At 46.4% G+C, this 2,490-nt stretch overlaps 1 protein-coding gene across 1 annotated transcript in view; it reads right to left on the reverse strand.

Annotated features, from left to right (window-relative positions):
- LOC110292991 (olfactory receptor 13C7-like) overlaps nucleotides 1-437 on the reverse strand; it is a 1,072-nt gene extending 635 nt beyond the window's left edge. The window contains exon 1 of the mRNA XM_021160716.1: nucleotides 21-437. Within this exon, the coding sequence (XP_021016375.1) occupies nucleotides 21-437 (417 nt within the window). The remainder of the gene's footprint in view (nucleotides 1-20) is intronic.
- Nucleotides 438-2,490: the final 2,053 nt, after the last annotated feature.

The following is a 2,490-nucleotide window of genomic DNA, read 5'->3' on the forward strand; positions in this document are numbered from 1 at the left end:
GCCATGGGCACATAGGCAGCCTTGCTCATGACCACAGGGTATCTAAGGGGGTTGCAGATGGCCACATAACGATCAAACGCCATCATGCCCAGGAGCACACATTCTGTGGCTCCCATGGCGAAGGAGAGAAACATCTGCACGGCACAGCCTGAGAAGGAGATGGTCTTCCTGGGGGTCAGGAAGCTGTCCAGAAGGAGGGGGACGGAAGAGGTGGTGTAGCAGATGTCCAGGAAGGAGAGGTTCCCCAGGAAGAAGTACATGGGCGTGTGCAGGTGGGAGTCGAGGATGCTCACCAGGATGAGGATGCCGTTGCCCAGCAGGATCACCAGGTACATCAGCAGGACGAGCACAAAGAAGGTTTTCTCCAGCCTTGGGTGGGCAGAGAGGCCCAGGAGAATGAAGCTGGACACAGGGGCGGTCTTGTTGGATCTTTCCATGTTTCCTCCTATGTTGCAGAAACTCAGAAGGTCACTTTCAGGCTTCTCTGATGCCTATAATGCCAAGGGAACCTGTGAGAAAGAACTCCTTGAGGAGCAATTGGCTCAGAGCTCTGATGATCTGTGGGAATNGGTCGTCCGTGTTGTTCTGAGTCAAAGGCAGGGACCCTGAATGAACAACACCTGCTTGGTGGTATCTAACCCTTGCAGAGATGTTTGAAATGTCANCTGAGTAAATTTAATTTTGTTCATCACATTTAAAACAGGTATCACACATTTAGCCGAGGTTGGACCACNTGTGGGCAGTTCATTTGACTCAGCTGTGGCAAGAAATATTATATTTTACTTGAAAAATTTCACCCAGGAAGCCTCTGTTTGGTTGAAAGCCCTGCTACTGTTTGTCCTCAATTCCTGTGCATCCCCCATGTGAGTACTTCTGTGGGCTGCCTTCTTCTTCTTCTTTCCTTNTGCGACTTCATGATGTACANGGTCCTGGGCCACTTGCTTGTCCATTAGTATATTCACACAAATACCAAGTTCTTCTGGAACGTGCATTAAAAGAACTGTCACTGACAATCCCTGTCATTGGCCAGGGTATGGGAATTGCTAAGCCCTTCCTCCTCTGTGGAGACGCTCACCTTGGACCTCAGTTACTGAGTCACTCATCCACGTGAGGAATTCTGGATGCTGTGAATTGCTCTCTGTGGCTTCTGTACACATCCCTGCTCTGCTCTTTCCTCTCACTGTTGGATTCCCCATGGCACTTAACATGAGGAAGGAAGCCAGGAATGTGGCTGGCCCACAAGAGTTTCTTTATTCTTTTAAAAGTGTTCGCTTGGCAACGTCAGTNTGACTCCCCAGGATCTACATGGTAGCAAGAGAAAACTGACTNCCACAATCATCCTCTGACCTCCCTGAGCGTGCCTTGGTGTGCACACGCCCCCACACAAATACAAATGTAACTTTAAAAAGTGTTTCTTAAGGTCTAGGGAGCTAACTCAGTGGTAGAGTGATTGCCTTTGGACTTGGGCTACACACAGACAGACACACACACACACACACACACACACACACACACACACACACACACTGTGCTATCTTACCTTTTTGATAAGTATGCTGATAAAAATCGCTTATTTAAGGTCTGGAAATAACCCTTCAGTCAGAAATAGCTCATCTGGCTTAGGCATCAGCCAAGGAGTGGGACCCTTAGCTCACGTTTTGTTTTCTTGTTTTGCTCTCTGTTTGGATAAAACCACAAAGGACCTTTGGAGACATACACAAAGTCATTTAAACCCACTTTGCTTTTGGGATTAATCCAGTCCCTGACGTGATTTGAAGTTACAAAACTGAAGTGACAAAGTTAAGAAAGTTTCTGTCCTCCTGGGACCACATCCCCATGATCCAATTATTCTGAAATCCCTCCAGAAATACTTTGTTTCTGCCCGAGTTGTTGACAAGCACTGGAGNAGAAGGGTCATCCTGGCCCTGTTGCAATAGAGGCTGATAAGAACTCTCAGCACAGACACACAGTGTCTATACTATACTAATACTATACTAATCTGGGGAGATTGTGAGACCCACACATTGCAAAAGGGAAATCCTTGTGGCTTCAGATGCTCGGCTATTTGCAAATTCAAGAGCTCAGTACTTTACAGAAGCAAGACACCTCAAGGGTTCCTGGACCCAACCCCAGAAATTGCAAGCTCCTGCCACAGTCCAGGCATAAAGGGTGTTAGAAGGGCCATAAGTAAATCTGACCATGATTCTTGACACTTGCCACCAAGCCTGCCAAACCTGATGACCTGAGTTTGAGCCCCAGGGCTCACATGGTAGGAGAGAACTGAAGTCCTGCAAGCCATTCCCTGACCTTACATGTGGTATACATGTGCAGTGACACAAACCTGGACCTATATACACATTAAGTAAACACATGCAATTATAACTTAAGAAGAATAGCAAATATATACTGTTTGAGAAAAAATAAAAATCACATTATGTGTGCCTTACTCAGGATGAAAACTATAAACTAGAATTTTCCAGTACATGATGA

Source organism: Mus caroli, chromosome 4 (genome assembly GCF_900094665.2).
Source record: "Mus caroli chromosome 4, CAROLI_EIJ_v1.1, whole genome shotgun sequence".
NCBI lineage: Eukaryota > Metazoa > Chordata > Mammalia > Rodentia > Muridae > Mus > Mus caroli.